This window comes from Trichosurus vulpecula, chromosome 8 (genome assembly GCF_011100635.1).
Source record: "Trichosurus vulpecula isolate mTriVul1 chromosome 8, mTriVul1.pri, whole genome shotgun sequence".
In the NCBI taxonomy this organism is placed as follows: Eukaryota; Metazoa; Chordata; class Mammalia; order Diprotodontia; family Phalangeridae; genus Trichosurus; species Trichosurus vulpecula.
In genome coordinates this window covers 100,537,040-100,558,965 of record NC_050580.1, presented here as the reverse complement: position 1 = coordinate 100,558,965, position 21,926 = coordinate 100,537,040, and the positions used below count along the sequence as shown (strand labels likewise).

Below are 21,926 nucleotides of genomic sequence, written 5' to 3'. Positions count from 1 at the left end.
TTCATGACAGAAACACATCAAATACAACCAACCACTGTAGACAGCTATATATAGTTACATATAAGTGCTAAGCATTCAAAGAAGAGGGAAAGATAAAAGATTGATTGCATGAAATACTCAAGATGAAGAGACCAGGAGAGAAATCATAAGATCATAGATTCAGAGGTGGAAGAGAATGAGGAGAACAAAAATTCATCAAGCAGCTACTCTATGCTAGTTACTCTTTTTCTGATGCATATGATCTCATTTGATCCTTAGAGCAACCCTCTGAGAAGGGACCTTAAAGGCTATCGATCCAAGCTCCTTGTTTTACAAATGAAGAAGCTGAGGTCCAAAAAGGTTACACAGAAGCCATTTTATCATGTAGCACAAAGCAGACTGACAACTGTGTTATTCATATGCCTACGACCAAATTAGAAAGCATTAAGAGGTAATAGAGGTTAGAAGTTTTGTCAGCACTCCTGGTCTTCTAATTTAGGTATCCAACCCTATTAAGACGAAAACCAAAGCTTTTCTTTGCCTCAACTTACATTAATGAAGCTGTTTTCTAAATCTGTGTTACATATCTAACCAAAATAATATAGTAATTTAATAACAAATGCCTTTTCTTTTTCTAAAAAAGAATTTATTTGCTTTTGGGGATGTTGATGGAGCTGGAATCAATGTGAAGCTTCAGCACCCACTTGGAGTGGCTTGGAATAAGAAAAGAAACTTACTTTATGTGGCAGACTCCTATAATCACAAAGTAAGTATAATTACATGATACCCTATTTTTCATATGTAGCAATTAAAATGTTTAAAAATCTGTGAAAGCCTCCTACAAATGCCATTTTAAAATATATAGTGCCATTAGCCATTCTTGACAACCATATTCGTGTTATTCCATTCTCTGCTTTCTTGATTTTGTTTTTAGAATGGATGCTATGTCAGGGCCTTGAAATAGGAAAACATAAGTAGATTCACAGTGTCCATGATCAAGCATTATTAATTGCAGCTATTCAGAGCTGCTTAGCAACACATTCAGTAAGTGGGAGAGGTTGCACGTGGAAATGTAGGGATGAAGGAGAGTGAGTTGTAGGGGAGAAGGAAGTGAAACATGTCAGGGAAATTCATCATGGAGAGAGACATAAGAACATAAGGAGAAAAAACTGCTAAAAACCTAAACAAATATGAATATTTATCTTGAGAAACATTTTCAGATATAACAATGTAATTTTTTTCTCTCATCTTATTACTGCACAAAGCACACAATCATAGCTTATGTGATTTGTGACATCACATAGAGCCCCAATATTAAATTCTAACACTACAATTCACAGTTTTTTTGTGGTTCACTCTGGGTCATTTTACTCAGAATTAGTGGATTCGTACTACTACAAAGTTAACAAAATTGGCAGCAATTATTCTTTAGGAGAGGATAAAATTTCCTCCAGGCCCCAAATTTATTTGAAAGATTAAAATTTGATGGATCCTGATACTTCTGGGGCTAATTATTCTTTAGATGTATTTCACCCTTATTTTAAAAGTTGCAAAAAAGCAGACTCATGATGGTATATGATGGAAATTAATTTGGAAATGGTTTTTCTTTCTTCTGCATATATGTAGTACAGTGGAACATTGATAATTCAGAGTTCCAGAAACTGTTAGATTTCATCTAACATCTCCCTGTAGTCATTCTGAGAATGAGGCTAAATAAAAATGGAGTAAATGAAATCTTGATACTTGAGAGTTTCTGGATTTGAGTTGCCAAGTTTCATGCATTCTTTATTACTTCTAAATTCTTATGATAAATTTTTAAATCTTGATGTGCTTTGCCAAGTTATTAGAGTTGTGTTGTTGTCTTTATTAGAAGAGAACTTTAAGTTGTTTTGTCATTTTTTTAAGAAAAGCTAACTAATATAGATCTGTCTCATTTTTCCTATACCGCACAAAAAAAATTTCTAAAATACTAAGCGCTTTCTGAATATTCTCAAAATGGCTTCAGGATAACTTACCCAAACTATCCTCCAATAGCCTGTTATGACAGTATTAATCATGATGTAGCAAACAATTTATTAAAACAATCACAGATGACTTTTTTCACATTTAGACTATTCTGTTATCCCAAAACAGTTTGGTTCATTGCCTCGAAGGATCTCAGAACATATTTCTGATTTAGTACTTTGACATTGGTGTTGTGTTTTGTTTGGTTTGATTTTTTATTTAAAATATTTGTAGGGAAAAACTAAAGTAGAAGTGAAAAAAGTCTCAACTAGGCCTCTCCAGCCAAGGCAAGTACATCTGGATGATTATTAGTGGAAAAATTGGTAGAAATATTCATGTCATTTTACTTTAATATATAAGCCTTTAGTAAATATAATAACCATACTCTGTATATACTTTCCTGACTTTTTCACTTTGTTAATTAAATTTCTCATTTCAGTTAAATATTTAAAAGATTTAAGTAAATGAATGAATGTTTTCACGTGATTTTCCTTAGGCCGAAGAAAAGTGATTTGGGAAAATTTTGGGTTTTTTTTTGTTTGTTCATTTGTTTGTTTGTTTTTTGTAATCAACAAATATTAGACAGTAGGATATTAAGTTTTCCACATCTTGCTTCACATAACTGGGAAGATTTGGGCCATCGTCTCATCAAAAGTATTTATTCGTAATGAATCACATAGACCATCTGATAAACATTTTGTAGCAATAAGAAAAGAGACATTTTAGGAATCGCTTGTGTCTTTTTGATCACTTGTCTTTAAATGAAAGTGCCTTCCTTATTGTTTTCCATTCTTTTGAAATTTTATTCTCATTCTTTTGTCTTAAAAATCAATCTCTGAGTGCTTTAAAATCCAATAATTATTGTTGTCTATTTTTTTTAAAAGCAGTTGACTTGTTAGAATAAAGTATAGCTTTACAGGTTTTCCTTAAACAACATGTTATGTTAAATGCAATGCAAATGTTAAAATTATACAAGATTCTATGGCAAATACAACCACAGAAACAGCTTTTCTCAACAATCCATTGCATATCACGATGAGTCAAGGGGTCCAACAGGGAGGAGACATGGGTTCACATAATGATGGTTACTAACTGTAACATGAGAGACTTGTCTAGATGGCCTCTGAAGTCCCTCAGAGTTCTTGTATATCTCTGATCCTGTGATCCCTTTTAGTTTTCAAATTCTGTAAATTTGATTCTAAACTACTTTAGGCCAAGGAACCTGTCTCTCTATTGTTTCATAACTCCACAGCTCTTACCATATAATGGGCATTCAGTATATATTTGTTGAATAAATGAAATGATACCTCTTTTTAAAAAAAAAATCAGAATAACTGCAGAGGCATGCATTAAATATTTTTATTTCCAAATACATGCTCCAAGAGAACTTAGATTATGGTTTCTGGAAGAAAATGGCAGATGATGGCAGAATAGGAGGAATTAGTATAATTTAGCTCTATCCCACCATTAAACAACCAGATTACTAAACAATTCAACTTTTAAACAAGTGGTAAATATAATCCATTAGAAATGAAAGTGAAAGGCTTCAGAACTCAGCCTTAAGAAATCCCCTGAGAGACTAAAGTGAAACTGACAGACCTCACCAAGAGTTAAAAAAAATAAGCCTTAGCCTGAAGAAAAAAACATTCCTCTACCCAGGCTGATGGTTGATTTTAGGGAGGGAAAAAAGATTGTGGAAGAAAAGTACTTTTGCCATAGTAAAATAAATTAAAAAGCCTTCCTCTTAAAAAAAAAGTCTCAACTAGGCCTCTCCAGCCAAGGCAAGACATTCTTGCATTTGACCAAGGATTAAAGAAAAGGCCTCTTCTTCCTTTTTTTTTTCATGATCCAGAGGAAAGGGCTTCAGCTAAAACTGATCACGGTAGAGGAAAACTGTATTGTCCATGGTGAAGGAAAAAGCATAAAGACCACCACAGCAAAGGAACATTCTTCAATTTAATTTGATACCCAAAGTAAGGGAGAACTTAAACTCAACTCCTGAGACCTCAGCAACAAAAGTTAAATGTTTGGGGTTTTGTTTCATTTTGTTTTTAAAGGACTTTTATGATGCCAGGGATGACCAAGACACAACACAGAAGAGGAAACAACTCAAAACACCTGTAATCACAACCTCAAAGAAAAAAAAATTGCTTTCCCACAAGAACAATTACAATTCTTTAAAGAAGTGATGTTGTTCTTTATTCATTCAGTCGTGTCCAACTCTTCATGACAACACGGACCATAGTACTCCACACCCTTCTGTCCTCCACTGTCTCCCAAAGTCTGTCCGAGCTTATGTTCTTTGCTTCCGTGATGCTGTCCGTCTCATCCTTTCCCATTCCCTCCTCTTTTTGACTTCAGTCTTGCCCAGCGCCGGTGTCTTTTCTAATGAGTCCTGTCTTCTTATTATGTGGCCAAAGTATTTAAGCTTCAGCTGCAGTATTCATCTGTCCAGTGAGTAGTCTGAATCAGTCTCTTTAAGTATTGACTGATTTGATCTCCTTGCTGTCCAAGGGACTCTGAGAATTCTTCTCCAGAACTGCAGTTCAAATGCTTCAATTCTGTGGCACTCAGCTTGCCTTATAGTCCAACTCTCACAGCCATACGTTACTACTGGAAAAACCACAGCTGTGACTATACAGACCTTTGTCAGCAACATGATGCCTCTGCTTTTTAGTATGCTGTCTAGATTTTCTGTAGCTTTCCTTCCAAGCAGCAAGCGTCTTTTAATTTCATAGCTGTAATCCTCTTCTGTAGTTATCTTTGAGCCCAAAATCTGACACTGTTTCCATTTCTTCTCCCTCTGTTTGCCAGGAAATAATGGGACCGAGGTGCCATGATCTTAGTTTTTTTTAATGTTAAGCCTCAAGCCAGCTTTTCCACTCTCCTCTTTCATCCTTATCAAGAGGCTGCTTAATTCTTCACTTTCTGCCATCAGAGTGGTATCATTTGCATATTTGAGATTGTTGGTATATTTTCCCAGCAAATCCTAATTCCAGCTTTTGATTGTCCACTTCTCATGATATACTCTGCATTAAATAAATAAGGTAACAGTATATGGCCTTTTCATATTCCTTTCCCAGTCTTAAACTAATCAGTTGTTCCATGTTTGATTCTAACTGTTGGTTCTTGACCCGCATATAGGTTCCTTAGGAGACAAGTAAGATGATCTAGTATTCCCATCTCTTTGAGGACTTGATACGTTTCGTTGTGATCCAGTCAATGAAGCAGAAGTAGATGTTTTTCTGGAACTCCTTTGCTTTCTCCATGATCCAGAAAATGTTGGCAATTTGGTTTCAAGTTCCTCTGCCTCTTTGAAAACCAGTCTGCATTTCTGGTAGTCCTTGGTTCACATGTTGCTGAAGCATAGCTTCCAGAATCTTAAGCATAATCTTGTTGGTGTGTAAAATGAGAACAATTGTTTAGTAATTTGATCCTTCTTTGGCATTACCTTTCTTTAGGATGGGACCTAAACTAATCTTTTCTGATATATTGGCCACTGCTGAGTTTTCCAAATTTGCTGCCATAATGAGTGCTTTTAGGATTTTAAATAGCTCAGCTGGAATTCCATCACCTCCACTAGCCTTATTGTTAACAGTGCTTCCTAAGGCCCACTTGACTTCATTCTCCAGGATGTTTGGCTCTAAATCAGTAACTACAACATCATGGTTATCAGTGATATTGAGATCTTTCTTTATAGTGTCTGTGTATTCTTGCTACCTCTTCTTAATCTCCTCTACTTTTGTTAAATCTCTACCATCTTTATCTTTCATCATGATCATTTTTGTATATGTTCCCTTGATATCTCTAATTTTCCTGAAGAGATCTCTTGTCCTTTCCATCCTTTTGTTTTCTTCTATTTCTTTGTATTGCTCATTTAAAAAAAACAAAACTTTTTTTATCTTTCATTGTTATTCTCTTATTATTCTGCATTCAGTTGGGTATGTCTCTCTTTTTCTCCTTTACCTTTCACTTTCCTTCTTTCCTCAGCTATTTTGAAATCCTCATCAGACAACCATTTTGCCTTCTTTCTCTTCTTAGGGGTGTTTTTTGTTGTTATTGCAGATCTCTGTCTATGATTCTTCATGCACTCTGTCTACCAGATCTAATCCCTTAAATCTATTCATCACTTCCACTTCATATTTATAAGGAAAGTTATTTAGGTCATACCTGTATGGTCTGGTGGTTTTCCCTACTTTCATCAAATTTAAGTCTGAATTTTGCAATAAGATGCTTATGATCTCATCCAGAGTCAGTTCCAGATCTCATTTTAACTGACTGCATAGATTTTCTCCACCTTTGTCTACAAAGTATATAATCAGTCTGATTTTGGTGTTGACCATCTGGTGATATTCATGTATAGAGTCACATTTTGGGTTGTTAAAAAACAGTGTTTGCTACGACCAGCAAGTTATCTTGACAAAACTCTGTTAGTCTCTGTCCTGCTTCATTTAATATTCCAAGGCCAAATTTGCCTATTATTCCAGTTATCTTTTGATTTCCTACTTTAGCATTCCAATCCCCTGTGATGAATGCGACATCTTTTGTTGATGTTATTTCTAGAAGATGTTGTAGATCTTCCTAGAACTGATCAACTTTGGTCTCTTTGGCATCAGTGGTTGGAGCATAGACTTGTGGTACTAAACAGTTTGCCTTGGATTCGATAGATATTCTATCATTTTTGAGATTATACCCCAGTACTGCTTTTCTTAGTTTGTTATTGACTATGAGGGCTACTCCATTTTTTTCTAAGGGATTCTTGCCCACAGTAGTAGATGTAATGATCACCTGAATTAAATTCACCTATTGTTGTACATCTAAATTCACTGACATCCAATCTTTCCATCTCCTGTCTGACCACATCCAACTTTCTTTAGTTTTATAGATCTTCTATTACAGGCTCCTGTTCAATATTTATCTTTAGAACATCTGACTTTCCTTTTGTCACCAGACACTTCTGCAAGTGAGCTTCCTTTCAGCTTTGTCCCAGCAGTTCCATTCTTTCTGGAGCTACTTGTAGTTGTCCTCTGTTCTTCTCCAGTAATGTGTTAGACAACTTCTGACCTGAGGGGCTCATCTTCCAGTGTCATATCTTTTATCGTTCTAATACTATCCATGGGGTGTTCTTGGCAAAGATACTAGAGTAGTTGACCATTTCCTACTCCAGTGAATCACCTTTTGTCAGAACTCTCCACTATGGCCTGTCCATCTTGGGTAACTGTGCATGTCATAGCTTATGGTTTCATTGAGGTATGCAAGCCTCTCCACCATAGCAAGGCAGTGATTCAGGAGGGGTATGAGATGATGTAGGAGTTTTATATACATACACATATACATATGTACATATATACATACATATATGTTTTTTAAAAGAAATGAGAGCAGTGAAGGAGACAGTTGGAAAAAGGACCATCAGTTTAATAGAAGTACAAAACCTGACCCTAGTACCAGGCACTCTGAAAATCAGAATGGTCCAAATAAAAATTAATAACTCCAGGAAACAACAAGAATAATTAAAATTAAAATAAAGAAAATATAGAAAAATGTAAGGCATATTTAAAAAAACTGTCTGAAAAGAGTTGAGAGAGAGATAAATTAAGAATCATAGGATGACCTGAAACCTATGACCAAAAAAAAAAAAGGTAATTACTTGAAATAAACAGAGAGTGAGGAGTATAGAGAAGAAAAACTGTTAAGAGAATAGACTGAAGAGAAATAAACAGCTATCATAACTGTGAATGTGAATGAGATTAACTCACCCCTAAAACAAAAAGTTAGCAGAATGGATTAGAAAGCAAAATCCAAAAATAATGTTGATTATAAGAAGAAAACATTTGAAACATAAAGACTCACACAGAATTAAAATAAGGGTTTGGAACAAAATTGTCATACCTCAATTGAACATAAAAAAGCAGGATAGTATTTTACTTCAAACAAGGCAATAGCAAGAATAGATTTTATTAAGAGATAGAGGATCTACATTTTGCTAAAAGGTAACATAGACAGTTTTGATTTCAGTAAAATATACATGTACCCATTACATAAATTCTAAATAGTTGAAGGAACTAAATGAATTACAAGCAAAAGACAATACAACTGTAATAGTAGGAGAGGGATTATCTCAATTTATTCCTATTAGCCCTAGATAAATGTAACCAAAAATTAAACAAAAAAGAAATTAAGGAACTGAATAGAATATTCAAAATATTAGATTTAATAGAACTTTGGTGATTATTTAATGGAAATTAAAAGGAGTATACATAAATCACAGCTCAAAATTGTACTGTTACAAAAATTGATTATGTCTTAGAACATAAAAACCTCACAAATAAATGGAGGAAAATTATTTTTATTTTTCCAATTACATGTAAAAACAATTTTAACATTCATTTTTAAAATTTTGAGTCCCAAATTCTCTCCCTCCCTCATCTCCCTCCCCTCTTCCTGAGAAGGAAAGCAATTTGATATAGGTAATAAGTATGTAGTATAAAACATTTCCATATTAGTCTTATTGTGGAAGAAAACACAAACCAAAAAAAGATAAGAAAAATAAAGTTTAAGAAAGCATTCTTTAATCTGCATTCAGACTCCATCAGTTCTTTCTCTGGAGATGAATAGTATTTTTCACCATAAGTCCTTTAGAATTGTCTTTTATCATTGTATTGTTAAGAATAGCTAAGTCATTCATAGTTGATTATCATGCACTATTGCTATTACTGTCTACAGTGTTCTTCTGGTTCTGCTCATTTCACTTTGTATCAGTTCATGCAGATCTTTCCAGGTTTTTCTGAGCATCCAGCTCATTTCTTATAGCACAATAGTTATTCCATCGTAATCATACACCACGATTTGTTCAGCCATTGCCCAATTGATGAGCATCCCTCTCAATTTCCAGTTCTTTGCCACCACAAAAATAGTTGCTATAAATATTTTTATACATGTAGGTTCTTTTCCTTTTTTGTTCTCTTTGGGATATGGACCTAGTGCTGGTATTGCTGGGTCAAAGTATATGCATAGTTTTATAGCCCTCTGAGCATAGTTCCAAATTGCTCTCCAGAATGGTTGGACCAGTTCAAAATTCCACCAACAGTGTATTAGTGTCCCAGTTTTTCCACATGCCTTCCAACATTTGTAATTTTCCTTTTCTGTCATATCAGCCAATTAGATAGGTGTGGAGTAGTAGCTCAGAGTTGTTTTAATTTGCATTTCTCTTATCAATACTGATTTAGAGCACTTTTTATATGACTATAGATAGCTTTGATTTCCTCATGCAGAAAAGGTGTTCATAGGCTTTACTGATGACAATGTAATGTACATTAAATAAAGGGTTACTGAAAAATATTAAAAATCAACTAGAGACTAATTTTATCCTAAAGAATTGTTAGATAAAAGAACTAATCATTGAACTATTAATCAATTTCCTTAAAGATAACAACAGTGAGACATAAAGTTTTGGAGATGTTGCCAGTGCAGCCCTCAGGAGAAAATTTGTATCTCTCAGTGCTTATTATCAAAAAAGAAAAAGAGCAGATAAATGAATTAGAAATGCAATTAAAATATTAAAAAACCAATGGATTTTCAAGATCAATTGAAAACCAAAGCAGGCATTCTGAAAATTAAAGAAACTAACAGAACTGGAAAAAATGAATTAATGAATGAAAATAGGAACTGGTTTTACAGAACAAAATAAATAAACCATTTACTAGCTTGATTTTTAAAAAAACAAATTGTCAGTATCCAAAATGAAAAATAATTCACAAATGAAGATAAAAGATATTATTAGACACTCTTTTCCCCAGAACTGTGTGTCATAGTGAATGGAATTCTTGGCCTAGAATCAGCAAGACCTGAGTTTAAAATCAGCCTCAGACACTTACTAGCTGTGTGACCCTGGACAAGCCACTTAACCTCTGCCTGCCTCAGTTTCTTCAAATGTAAAATGGGGCTCATAATAGCATCTGCTTCACAGGGTTGTTCTGAGAATCAAATGAGATATTTGTAGGTCATTTAGCCCAGTCTCTAATACATAATAAGCACATACTTGTTCCATTGTCTTTCTCTTCCCCCAAGTATATGCCAATTAAACCAACAATTTAAATGAAATAAATAAATATTTACAAAAATATGAAATACTCAAATTAGCTAATCAAATAGAGCATCTAAACAACCCGAATTCAGAGGGTTGGGGTGGGGGGTTGCATTCAATAAGCCAAAAATGAACTTCCAAAGGAAAAAATAATCTAGGACCAGACAGATTTACAAATGAATTCTTCCAGACATTCAAAGAATAATTAATCCAATATTACATAAATTATTTGCAAAAATAGCGAGATAAGAGATCCTGCCAAATATAGATATGATCTTAGTACATAAACCAGGGAGAATCAAAATGAAAGAAAACTGTAGGCCATTATCCCTAATGAACACAAATGCAAAAATTTTTAAATTTTAGGGAAGACTAAAACAACATGTCACAAAAGTTATACACTATGATCAGGTTGGATTTATACCAGGAGTTTAGAGTTAATCTAATACTAGGAAAACCATTTAATCACCCATCTTAATTACCAAAAAAAAAAAAATTGTGATTTTGTCAGTAGATACAAGAAGGGTATTTGACAAAATATAACAACCATTTTTGTTTAAAAAAAATACTAGAGAAGACCAGATCTTTTCTCAAAATGATAAATAGTATATATCTAAAAGCAAAATAATCTATTATTTTTAATGGAGATAAACACAAATCCTTTCCAACATATTCAGAGGTGAAACAGGGGTGTTCACTTTAATTCTATTTGACATGGTGCTAAAATTCTTGCTAACACAATAAGACAAAAATTAGTTGAGGAAAAAACCATAAGTTAAGAGTAAACAAAATTATTACTCTTTGCAAATTATGTGGTGGTTTACTAAAAGAACCCTAAAAAGTCAACTAAAAAATTAATTGAAATAGTTAATAGCTTCAACACACTTGCAGGATATAAAATTAATACAAATCATCAGCATTTCTATGTAATACTAATAAAACCTAGCAGGAAGGGATAAAGAAATTCCATTTAAAATTGCCACAGAAAATATATATAATACTTGAGAGTCTATCTTCCAAGATACATACAAGAACTTTAAATACAACTACAAATAACTGTTTACAGAAATAAAAAATAGAACAAAATAATTAGAAAAATATTAATTCCCCCTGGGAAGGATGAGCCAATATAATAAAAATTGTAATACTACCTAAGTTAAACATACTTATTCAGTCCCATACCATTCAAACTACCAAAGGACTACTTTATAAAACTTGAAAAAAGTACTTTCGATATTCATATGTAGGAAAAAAGGTCAAGAATTTCAAGAAAACTAATGAAAACTACTTTTCCCCCTCATCCCACCTTCAACCCCTTCATCCAGTCAATTTGGAACTCAACATTAGGCAGCCCCTGGAGCATCCAGGCTCCTAAGATTCAGACAGGGGCAAGTGGTCAGGATCAGGCAATGGCAAGAGAAGTGGTGCCTCCTCAGTCTCCCTTATGCCCCAGCCTGCGCTCCATGTTGCTGTTGGTTAGTGCCCCTTCCCCACACAGTCAGTGGTAACACCATAGCCATCTTGCCTCACTGCCAAGAGTTCAGCAGATAAGGCTATGCTTCTTTTTTTTTATTTAATTTATTTAATATATTTGGTTTTCAGCATTGATTTTCACAAGAGTTTGAATTACACATTTTCTCCCCATTTCTACCCTCCTGCCCACTCCAAGATGACATATATTCTGATTGCCCTGTTCCCCAGTCAGCCCTCCCTTCTGTCACCCCACTCCCCTCCCATCCCCTTTTCCCTTCCTTTCTTGTAGGGAAAGATAAATTTCTACGCCCCATTGCCTGTGTATCTTATTTTCTAGTTGCATGCAAAAACTTTTTTTTTTGTTTTTGAACATCTGTTTTTAAAACTTTGAGTTCCAAATTCTCTCCCCTCTTCCCTTCCCACCCACCCTCCCTAAGAAGTCAAGCAATTCAACATGGGCCACATGCGTATCATTATGTAAAACCCTTCCACAATACTCATGTTGTGAAAGACTTAACTATATTTTGCTCCCTCCTAACCTATCCCCCTTTATCCAATTTTCTCCCTTGACCCTGTCCCTTTTCGAAAGTGTTTGTTTTTGATTACCTCCTCCCCCATCTGCCCTCCCTATCATCCCCCCTTTTTTATCTTCTTCCTCCTTCTTTCCTGTGGGGTAAGATACCCATTTGAGTGTGTATGGTATTCCCTCCTCAGGTCAAATCTGATGAGAGCAAGATTCTCATTCCCCCTCACCTGCCTTCTCTTCTCTTCCTGCAGAACTGCTTTTTCTTGACATTTTTATGCGAGATAATTTACCCCATTCTATCTCTCCCTTTCTCCCTCTCTCAATATATTCCTCTCTCATACCTTAATTTGATTTTATTTCTTTTAGATATCATCCCTTCATCTTCAACTCATCCTGTGCCCGCCCTCTCTCTCTGTGTGTGTGTGTGTGTGTGTGTATATATATATATATATATATATATATACACACACACATACATATATACACACATACACATACACATATATGTATACATGCATACATATATACATATATATGCATATTCCATTCAGCTACCCTAATACTGAGGTCTCATGAATCAAACACATCATCTTTCCATGTAGGAATGTAAACAAAACAGTTCAACTTTAGTAAGTCCCTTGCAGTTTCTTTTCCTTGTTCTTTTTCTTGATTACCTTTTCATGCTTCTCTTGATTCTTGTGTTTGAAAGTCAAATTTTCTATTCAGCTCTGGTCTTTTCACTGAGAAAGCTTGAAAGTCCTCTATTTTATTGAAAGTCCATATTTTGCCTTGGAGGATGATACTCACTTTTGCTGGGTCGGTGATTCTTGGTTTTAATCCTAGCTCCATTGACCTCCAGAATATCATATTCCAAGCCCTTCGATCTCTTAATGTAGAAGCTGCTAGATCTTGGATTATTCTGATTGTGTTTCCACAATACTCAAATTGTTTCTTTCTGGCTGCTTGCCTTATTTTCTCCTTGATCTGGGAGCTCTGGAATTTGGCGACAACATTCCTAGGAGATTTCTTTTTGGGTTCTATTTGAGGAGGCGATCGATGGATTCTTTCAATTTCTATTTTGCCCTGTGGCTCTAGAATATTAGGGCAGTTCTCCTTGATAATTTCTTGAGAGATGATATCTAGGCTCTTTTTTTGATTATGGCTTTCAGGTAGTCCAATAATTTTTAAATTATCTCTCCTGAATCTATTCTCCAGGTCATTGATTTTTCTAATGAGATATTTCACATTGTCTTCCACTTTTTCATTCCTTTGGCTCTGTTTTAGAATATCTTGATTTCTCATCAAGTCACTAGCTTCCACTTGCTCCAATCTCATTTTTAAGGTAGTATTTTCTTCAGTGGTCTTTTGGACCTCCTTTTCCATTTGGCTAATTCTGCCTTTCAAGGCATTCTTCTCCTCATTGGTTTTTTGGAGCTCTTTTGCCATTTGAATTAGTCTATTTTTTTAAGGTGTTGTTTTCTTCAGTATATTTTTCAGTATTTTTGGGGGTCTCCTTTAGCAAGTCATTGACTTGTTTTTCATGGTTTTTTCGCATCCTTCTCATTTCTCTTCCCAATTTTTCCTCTACTTCTCTAACTTGCTTTTCCAAATCCTTTTTGAGCTCTTCCATGGCCTGAGTCCAGTTCATGGTTTTCTTGGAGGCTTTTGGTGTAGGCTCTTTGACTTTTTTGACTTCTTCAGGCCATATGTTTTGATCTTCTTTGTCAGCAAAGAAAGATTCCAAAGTCTGAGACTGAATCTGGGTGCGTTTTCGCTGCCTGGCCATGTTCCCAGCCAACTTACTTGACCCTTGAGTTTTTCAGGGGGGTATTACTGCTTGTAGAGCGAAGAGTACTTTGTTCCAAGCTTGAGGGGATGAGCTGTTGATTTCAGAGCTATTACAGCCAGCTTTGCCACCCCAGCACTCCTCCTTCCCCAAGAACCCCCAACCCAGACTGGACTCAGATCTTCAGCAGGCTCTGCACTCCTGCTCTGATCCGCCACTTAATTCCTCCCACCAGGTGGGCCTGGGGCCAGAAGCAACTGCAGCTGTAGTTCTGTAGGTGCCCCACCTCCGCTGCCTCTGGGGCGGTGGCTGAACTGCAGACTCTATCACCCTGTCCCCAGCAGCTTTTCCCACTAACCTTCTCTGTTGTCTTTGGTGTTTGTGGGTTGAGAAGTCTGGTAACTGCTGCAGCTCACTCATTCAGGGCACTAGGGCCCGCTCCACCTGGCTCCTGGTCTGGTTGGTCCGCGGGGCCCACAGCTCTGCTCCGCTCTGCTCCCAGCTCCGTGTGGGATAGAACTTACCCAGAGACCATCCAGGCTGTCCTGGGCTAGAGCCCTTCTTCCCTCCGCTGTTTTGTGGGTTCTGCAGTTCTTCTCTGTTTTCTTTGGTGTTTGTGGGTTGAGAAGTCTGGCAGCTGCCACAGTTCACTGATTCAGGGCATTAGGGCCCACTCAGCCCGGCTCCTGGTCTGGTTGGTCCACACGGCCCTGGGCTCTGCTCGCCTCTGCTCCCAGCTCCGTGGGCGATAGACATCACCCAGCAACCATCCAGGCTGTCCTGGGCTGGAGCCCTGCTTCCCTCTGCTATTTTGTGGGCTCTACAGTTCTAGAATTGGTTCAGAGCCATTTTTTATAGGTTTTTGTAGGGACTTGGTGGGGAGCTCACACTAGTCCCTGCTTTCCAGCTGCCATCTTGGCTCTGGCCCCCAAGGCTATGCTTCTGACTCTTCTCCACAAGACTGTTTACCATGCCATTGAAACCTCATCACCCTAGAAGCTCATTCTGCCCCTACACTACTTCTCAAAGTGGAAGTACCCTCAGCTCCTGTGGCCTCTCCCTCTAATTGGTGGTTCCTCTCAGAGCCTCCATTTTAAGGAGGAGGGCCAGCCAACCATATCTTCATTCCTCCCCAGCCTGAACTTCTGACTGACCTCCACAGCACTGTCTACCATTCTCCTTAGAGTTCCTTCACTCACCCACGCTGCTTTCAGCTCCCTTATGCTGGCTTCCCCCATCAGAATGTAAGCTCCTTCAGAACAAGGACTTGAATTTGTATTCCTCAGAGCTTAGCACAGTGCCTGTCATAGTAAATGCTTAATAAAAATGCTTGTCGGCCAACTGACTAACAAGAAATGGGAATGGGGGTGCCTAGCAGTATCAGATCTCAGACTAGACTTCAAAGCAGTCATTATTAAGACTTTTTGGCACTGGTTGTAAAATAGATCAATAAAACAGATTAGGTACACAACATGCAGAAGCAAATCCGTCTAGTTCTCTAATATTCCTTAAACACACAGATCCCAGCTACTGGAATAAGGACTCACTGTTTGGCAAAAAACTGCTGAGAAAATTGGAGAGCAATTTGGAAGAAATTAGATTTAGAAAAATGTCCCACACCTTACACAAGATAGGCTCCAAATGGAAATGTGACTTAGATATAAAAGGTCACATCATAAACAAATTCGAGAAACATAGAAAACATTACCTACAACATACATGGACAAGAAAAAAGATGATGACCAAACAAGGAATCAAGTGGATCACAGAAGACAAAATAGATAATTTTGATTAAAATTTTAAATGTTTTATGCAAGCAAGTATAATACAAAGGGAAACAACTGGGGGGAAAATCTTTGCAACAAATTTCTCTGATAAACATTTCTAAGATGTTTAAGGAACTGGTTCAAATTTATAAAAATGAGAGCCATTCTCTAATTGAAAAATGCTCTAAGGATATGAATAGACAGCCCTCAAGGGAAGAAAGCTAGACTGTCTATAGCCATACCCCACCCTAGATGCTCCAAAATCACTAATAATTAGAGAAATGCAAGTTAAAGCAATTCTACAATTCTACCTCATGCCAATCAGAATGGCAAAGATGGCAAAAAAGGAAAATGACCAAAATCAGAGGACTGTGGGAAAACAGACACATTGATACACTGTTAGTAGATCTGTAAATGGATGTACGGCCTTTCTGGAAAGCAATTTGGAATTTGTACACAAAAACTAACTAAATAATGTGAACTCTTTGACCCAGCTAGACTACTACTAGGCCTGTACCCTAAATCGATCAAAGAGGAAAAAGTGCTTTATGTACAAAAATATTATTTATAGCAGCTGTTTGGGGGGCAGCAAAAAGAAACAATTGGAAACCAAAAGGATGCCCTTCAATTGAGGAATAACTGAATAAGTTTTGGTATATGTTGCGCCAAAATAAATGAAGAAACTTAACGATTTCAAAAAGATATGGAAGGACTTGTATGAACTGATGCAGAGTGAAGTGAGCTGAATCAAAAGAACAATTTACATTATTACATCAGTATTATAAAAATGAATAACTTTGAGAAGAATAAAATGAGCAGAACCAAGAGAACAGTTTATACAGTTAACAACACCCCCCCCCAAAAAAAAAAAACTTCGAAACTGTAAGAACTGATCAGACAATGACTGTTTAAATCCAGAAGACTGATGGTGAAACATGTTATATGTTACAGAGAGGTGATAAATTTCAGGTGCAGAATGAGAATGTTTTTCTATACAACCAGTCGTGAAATTTGTTCTGCTTCATTATACACATTTGTTAAAAGAAATTTAATTTTCTTTTTTTTTCCCCCAGTGGAGTAGAAATGGAAGGGAGAGAAAATGGATTTCATTGATTTTTTTTTTTAAATTAGATGGAGGGCTGCTACAACTGTGAAATGCTACATTCACTTTTATATGGGGTTACTGTCCTTTGTTTTATTTAGTTGTTTTACTTTGTTGCAAGAGACATTTCTCAAAGAGGGAATAATCTATTAATATTTGTAAACAAAACATGTCAATAAATTTTTAAAAAAGAAAAGAAAAACACATTTGATATTTAGTCCCTTCCTTTTGTAAATAGATAAGGTTATCCTTATTGTTATCTGTGATAAATTAGAATGAGATATTCTCCCTATGTACAGTGAAAATATATCCTATGAACAGGCAGTTTTCAGATGAATAAATTAAAACTATCAATAGTCATATGAAAAAATGCTCTTTATCACTATTGGGTAGAGAAATGCAAATCAAATCAGCTCTGATGTGCCATATCACACCTGTCAGGTTGGCTAGCATGACGAAACAGGAAAATGATAAATGTTGGAGAATACCTGGGAATATTGGAACATTAATGCATTGTTGGTGGAGTTGTGAACTGATCCAACCATTCTGTAACGATACCCAAAGGACTATAAAAGCTGTGCCTGTCCTTTGACCCAGCAATACCATTTCTAGGTCTGTTTCCCAAAGAGATCATAAAAATGGAAAAAGGAACCACATGTACAAAAATATTTATAGCATTCTTTTTTGTGGTGGCCAAAAATTGGAAATTGAGGGGGTGCCCATCAATTGGGGAATAGTTGAACAAGTAGTAGTATATGAATGTAGTGCAGTACTATTGTGCTATAAGAAATGATGAGCAGGTGAATTTAAAAAAAAAACCTGGAAACACTTATATGAGTTGATGCTGAGTAAAGTGAGCAGAACCAGGAGAACATTGTACACAGTAACAGCAACACTGTGCGATGACCAACTTTGATGGATTTAGCTCTTTTCAGCAATTCAAGAATCTAAGACAACTCCAAAAGACTCATGATGGGAAATGCTTTCCACATCCAGAAAAAGAATTATGGAATCTGAATGCAGATCAAAGCGTACTATTTAATCTCTCCCCCCCCCCCCGCCGCTTTTGTTTTGTTTCTTCTTCCTCGTGGTTCCTCCCATTGGTTCTAATTCTTCTTTAGAACACAACTAATGTAAAAATATGTTTAATATGAATGTATATGTAGAGCCCATATCAGATTGCATGCTGTCTTGGGAGGGGGAGAAAATTTAGAACTCAAAATCTTATGGAAGCAAATGTTGAAAACTAAAAATAAACAGGGCAACCAGAATATACACCATTTTGGAGTGGGGGGGGGAGGGTAGAAATGGGGAGAAAATTTATAATTCAAACTCTTGTGAAAATCAATGCTGAAAACTAAATACATTAAATAAATTAAATAAATAAATATTTAGAATATTAAAAAAAGAAAACTAAAAATAAACTAATCAAGAAAAAAGAAAATTAAAAGGAAAGAAAATATGATATCCTGTTTCTGAATCTTTAAAATTTATTGGTTTTTCCTTAGATTAAAGTTGTGGATCCCAAAACAAAAAGCTGCACTACAATTGCGGGTACAGGAGAAGCAAGTAATGTTATTAGTTCAGCTTCTACAGAGTCAACTTTTAATGAACCTGGAGGCTTATGTATTGGAGAGGATGGTAATTTGCTATATATTGCTGACACAAATAATCATCAAATTAAAGTGATGGATTTGGAAACAAAAATTATTTCTGTGGTAAGTAGAAATCTTATGATTGTAAATTAAACATTTTATCGGGTTGAATCTGTTATCAGCTTTCTTATAGAATTTAAAGCATGAACTGGACAAAATCCCTCTATGTCAAATGATAGAAGACAATTACTCAAAATAGTAAATGATTACCCACAATATTTTTTTGATAACCAGACCAACAAGATTGATTTAAGGATATCCTATTATTCTTAAAATAAATGTTCCACCTATAGAGCTGACAGTTTGGGAAGGATATTGCAGCTTGGAGAAGTATTGATGGTCCTGTTAAAATAGAGTGGGGGGGAAGCTCAGAGTTCTGTTTTTTTTTTTTTTTACATTTATATATATATGTGCACAAGAACAGCAACCTAGTATAAGGGATTGAGGGCTGGCCTTAGAGTCAGAAAAAAAAACTGTGTTCATATCCTGCATATTGATACATAAAAGCTATGGCATGATAGGCAGATCACTTAACCTTTCAGTGCCCCCAGGCAACTCTTTAAGACTATAAATTAGAACAAGTTGTCATTTGCTTTGCTGGAGGGAAGTTACATACCATCAAGTTCAGATAGTGATAAAGTCGCAGGTCTGAACATACATGTATGTGTGTGTGTGTGTCTGTATATGTATATATGCACATATACACATATGTGTGTATATGCATACATGCAGATATGCATGTGCACAAATATAAGTATGTATGCATATTTATAGTGATTGGTGTTAAATTAACTTTTAAATATGTAGTCTCAATTGCTGATGGTAGATAAATTATTAGATAACCTTGCCAAAAGAAGCACTGGAGCCCAGTTTTCTAAGCCACTAAAATTTAGATAAAGTTTGAAAAAAATAGTACAGATTGAAGGGAAATAATCTTGTCAATCTAATTCTTGTTAAAACTCTTCTAGGTTTTTCATTTTAACAATAAGAGATATTAAAGAGGTAGCATAATGTAGTAGATAGAGCCGGGAGGAAAAGAGGAAAAAGAGAAAAGGATATAAAGGAGGGAAATGCACAATGAACAGTCATAACAGTGAAGATGAATAGAATTAGCCCACTCATGAGGGAGGAGGGGGAAGGAGTAGTAGATTAGATTGGAAAATAGAATCCAACATGTTGTTTACAAAAAAAACCTACTTAAAATATAACTATTCACGTAAAATTAAATGAAGGAATTGAGCAGAATTTTTTGAGCTTCAGATGAATTTTTAAAAGTAGGATGGTTAAAAGAAGTAGCAAAGAAACTACATTATGCTTCTTGGCTCAATAAAGCTGTCATTTCTTGACATATACACACTAAATGGCATAAAATCTACAAACTTAAAAGAAAAGTTCATTGAATTATGCAGAATGGTAGAAAGCAAAACTCTGTTAAGGGACCTCAATGAGCTCCTTTCAGATCTAGATAAATCTAGAAAACATTAAACAAGAAGTAAGTTATGAAATTCAGTACAATTTTCAAAAAGGTAGGTATGACATCTCTGGTGATTATTGAATGGAAATAGAAAGCAATATCCATATTTCTCTACTAAAGATGGCACCTTTACAAAAATTTACTGTGTACTAGGACATAATCTCATAAATAAATGTAGAAATGGAGAAATATTAAACACCCGTTCCTGATAACAACGCAATAAAAGCATAATCAACAAAGGACATTTAAAGAAAAGATTCAAATTAAATAGGTACTAATTAATTTGATATAAAGAATTGGTGAGTCAAAGAATAAATCATAGAGAAAAGAGATAATGTAAGCAAAGGAAATCGCGACAATGAGGTGTCATATCAACCCTTTGGAGACACAGCCATAACAGTTCTGAAAGGAAAATTTCTATCTTTAAATAATCTAATCAACCAAAGAGAAGAATAATAGATCATTAAAATGGCCAAGCAACTAAAATAATTAGAAAGGCAACAAATTTTAACAGCTCAACTAAACACAAAGTTATAAATCCTGAAAATCAAAGAAGAGATAAAACTTAAAACATTGAAGTCGAATTTATAATTAATACCAGGAGCTATATTTTTCAAAGGAAAACAACTAATAAAATGAGCAAATGGCTATTTAATCTGATGGAGGAAAAACAGTACCAGTATCAAAATTGGAAGGGGGAATAAAAAGAATTCATGACAAATGAAGAGGAAATAAAGGATGTTTCTTACAAACTATTGTGCCCAATTATAGAAAGAAAATTACAGAAAAAACAATAAATAACTTAATTAAAATTAATTACTCTTTACAAAAAACAAACAATACCCAGATTATCAGAAGAAGAAAAAACATTTTTAAACTTAATTTGAGAGAGGACAAATTGGATAACCCATAAGTAAACTCCAAAAGAATAAACCCTGAGAACTAGATGAAGATGGAGATCCCTCAAGATGAGTTTTCTTATAATTTGGTCTAGTTCCATAAAATTAGAGGAAAATGAAAAAAGTTTCACAATTATGGATAGGGGAAAAGTTCTTGATGAAACAAGGAATAGAGAAGCTCAGGAGAGATTAAATGGACAATTACATAGCATCCACTCTAGCAATAAGTTCCTTTTTGTTGGTGAGAATCAATATCCAAGCCTTCATTGGCCTCTCCACCATCTGAAAGATGAAGTCAATTTCTTAACTGTTCTGACCAAAGAGAAGGATACAAACAGATGTCCAGATAATTGAAGTATCCCATTATTACCGTATCATACCTCTGTTGCCAGATCTGATCTGATACCCCAATTCTCCATCTGTTTCTTTCAGTTTCTGTGCTTTCCCTCTAGTTTCTTAGATTTCCCTCCTTAATATACAGTGCTACTCTGCTCTCTTTACATCTGTATTTCAACTTAATTTGTTCCTTTTTAAAAAGGTATATTCTTTCTGTGCTGTATTCCAACCTTGGGCTTTGTTCTACCAAGTCTTACTGATATTTATTAATTTTAAATTGTCTCTTTGATTTAATTCACTTTCTTTATTGCCCACACCTTGTGCATTTGTGCATGGGTATCTGAGACCATAGGTTTTATTACTGTCCCCCTTTTTGAATTTTGTACCTTTTTAATTTGGGGGTATCTCTGCTGCTCTTCTTTCTACTCCAGACAGACTATTATAAATAAAGTAATCCATTAAACAAATTTGTGCTTAGTAACTTTTTAAAATGTTTTATAGCTCTCTGTTATCAATTCGGAAACTGCTGTTGTTGATGGCCCATTTCTAGAAAAGCAGAAGACAATAAAACTACCCAAACTTCCTAAATCTTCTCCAAATGTTAAGCTGTCACCATTGACTGTATCTCCTGGACAGAATCTTCAGTTTATACTAAGATTAGATCTTCCTGCAGAAACAAAACTAACTGAAGGAGCACCTAGTTTCTGGTTTCTAACAGCTGAAGGTGAGTATATTACTGATATTGCCAATGTCATAAGATATTGATATGCTTCTCCTCCAGTATCACCTGATACAATACAAACATTCACACAGTGAATAGAGCACTGGATATGGAGTCAG

General features: G+C 35.4%; 1 protein-coding gene across 1 annotated transcript in view; it reads left to right on the top strand.

Annotated features, from left to right (window-relative positions):
- The window catches only part of NHLRC2 (NHL repeat containing 2), an 84,249-nt gene that overhangs the window by 52,896 nt on the left and 9,427 nt on the right, over positions 1-21,926 (top strand). Inside the window, exons 8-10 of the mRNA XM_036734568.1 lie at positions 623-745; positions 18,231-18,440; positions 21,588-21,810. Of these exons, the coding sequence (XP_036590463.1) occupies positions 623-745; positions 18,231-18,440; positions 21,588-21,810 (556 nt within the window). The remainder of the gene's footprint in view (positions 1-622; positions 746-18,230; positions 18,441-21,587; positions 21,811-21,926) is intronic.